At 42.1% G+C, this 929-nt stretch overlaps 1 protein-coding gene across 1 annotated transcript in view; it reads left to right on the top strand.

The window, feature by feature from the left end:
- Positions 1–929, top strand: part of LOC106882218 (uncharacterized) — a 52,605-nt gene that overhangs the window by 47,796 nt on the left and 3,880 nt on the right. The window contains exon 8 of the mRNA XM_052976635.1: positions 290–508. Within this exon, the coding sequence (XP_052832595.1) occupies positions 290–508 (219 nt within the window). The remainder of the gene's footprint in view (positions 1–289; positions 509–929) is intronic.

The raw sequence follows: 929 nt of genomic DNA on the forward strand, positions 1-929 counted from the left end.
CACGCCCGTGCCTCCTTCATCATTATTTCTCTCTTTTTCCGTCTCCTATTTTTTTTGTCTTCTTTTTCTCTTCCCTCTTATCTCACACTTATCATTATTCTCATCATTCTCACTTCTCAATGTCCACGTTCCTGTAAACGTTGAGTAGGGTTTGATCTCAAGAAAGCTGGGGTCAAAACTACCAAAGTCTGACTTTGAACCAATTCTACTCAACCATCGTTGTTGTTTTGTTAGAAATGATCATTTTTTTAAAAAATAGTATTTAAAAAAAAAAAATTTCCTTTTGTAGAAACCTTCTTTGAACAAAATGTCTATTGAGGATCTGAAGAAACTAAAAGACTTTGTGCACTCCAAACTAAAAGCATCAAAAGAACACAAGAGTGGTTTGACAAATTCAACTCAGGGCGCTTCGGTGAGAGTCACCCCAAAAATAAAAACCACGGCCCCATCTGGTAAAACAGGTTTAAAGACAACAATACTGCTACCAACTGTTGCAGACCATACAGAAGTAAGTACATTGCTGTTGCCTTTCTAACTGTTCTGTGAAGTAATGCTTGTTTATTTAGGCCTGTGTGTATGTTGTCTAGTGGAGGCCCAATGGCCCAGTGGTTAGGGCAACGGATTCGCGGTCATAGGATCGCGGTTTCGAATCCCAGACCGGGCGTTGTGAGTGTTTATTGAGCGAAAACACCTAAAGCTCCACGAGGCTCCGGCAGGGGATGGTGGTGAACCCTGCTGTACTCTTCCACCACAACTTTCTCTCACTCTTACTTCCTGTCTCTGTTGTGCCTGTAATTCAAAGGGCCAGCCTTCTCACACTGTGTCACGCTGAATCATCATCATCATCATCATCGTTTAACGTCCGCTTTCCATGCTAGCATGGGTTGGACTGAATATCCCCGAGAACTACATTAAGGGTACACGTATCT

Source organism: Octopus bimaculoides, chromosome 25 (assembly GCF_001194135.2).
Source record: "Octopus bimaculoides isolate UCB-OBI-ISO-001 chromosome 25, ASM119413v2, whole genome shotgun sequence".
NCBI classification, from domain to species: domain Eukaryota; kingdom Metazoa; phylum Mollusca; class Cephalopoda; order Octopoda; family Octopodidae; genus Octopus; species Octopus bimaculoides.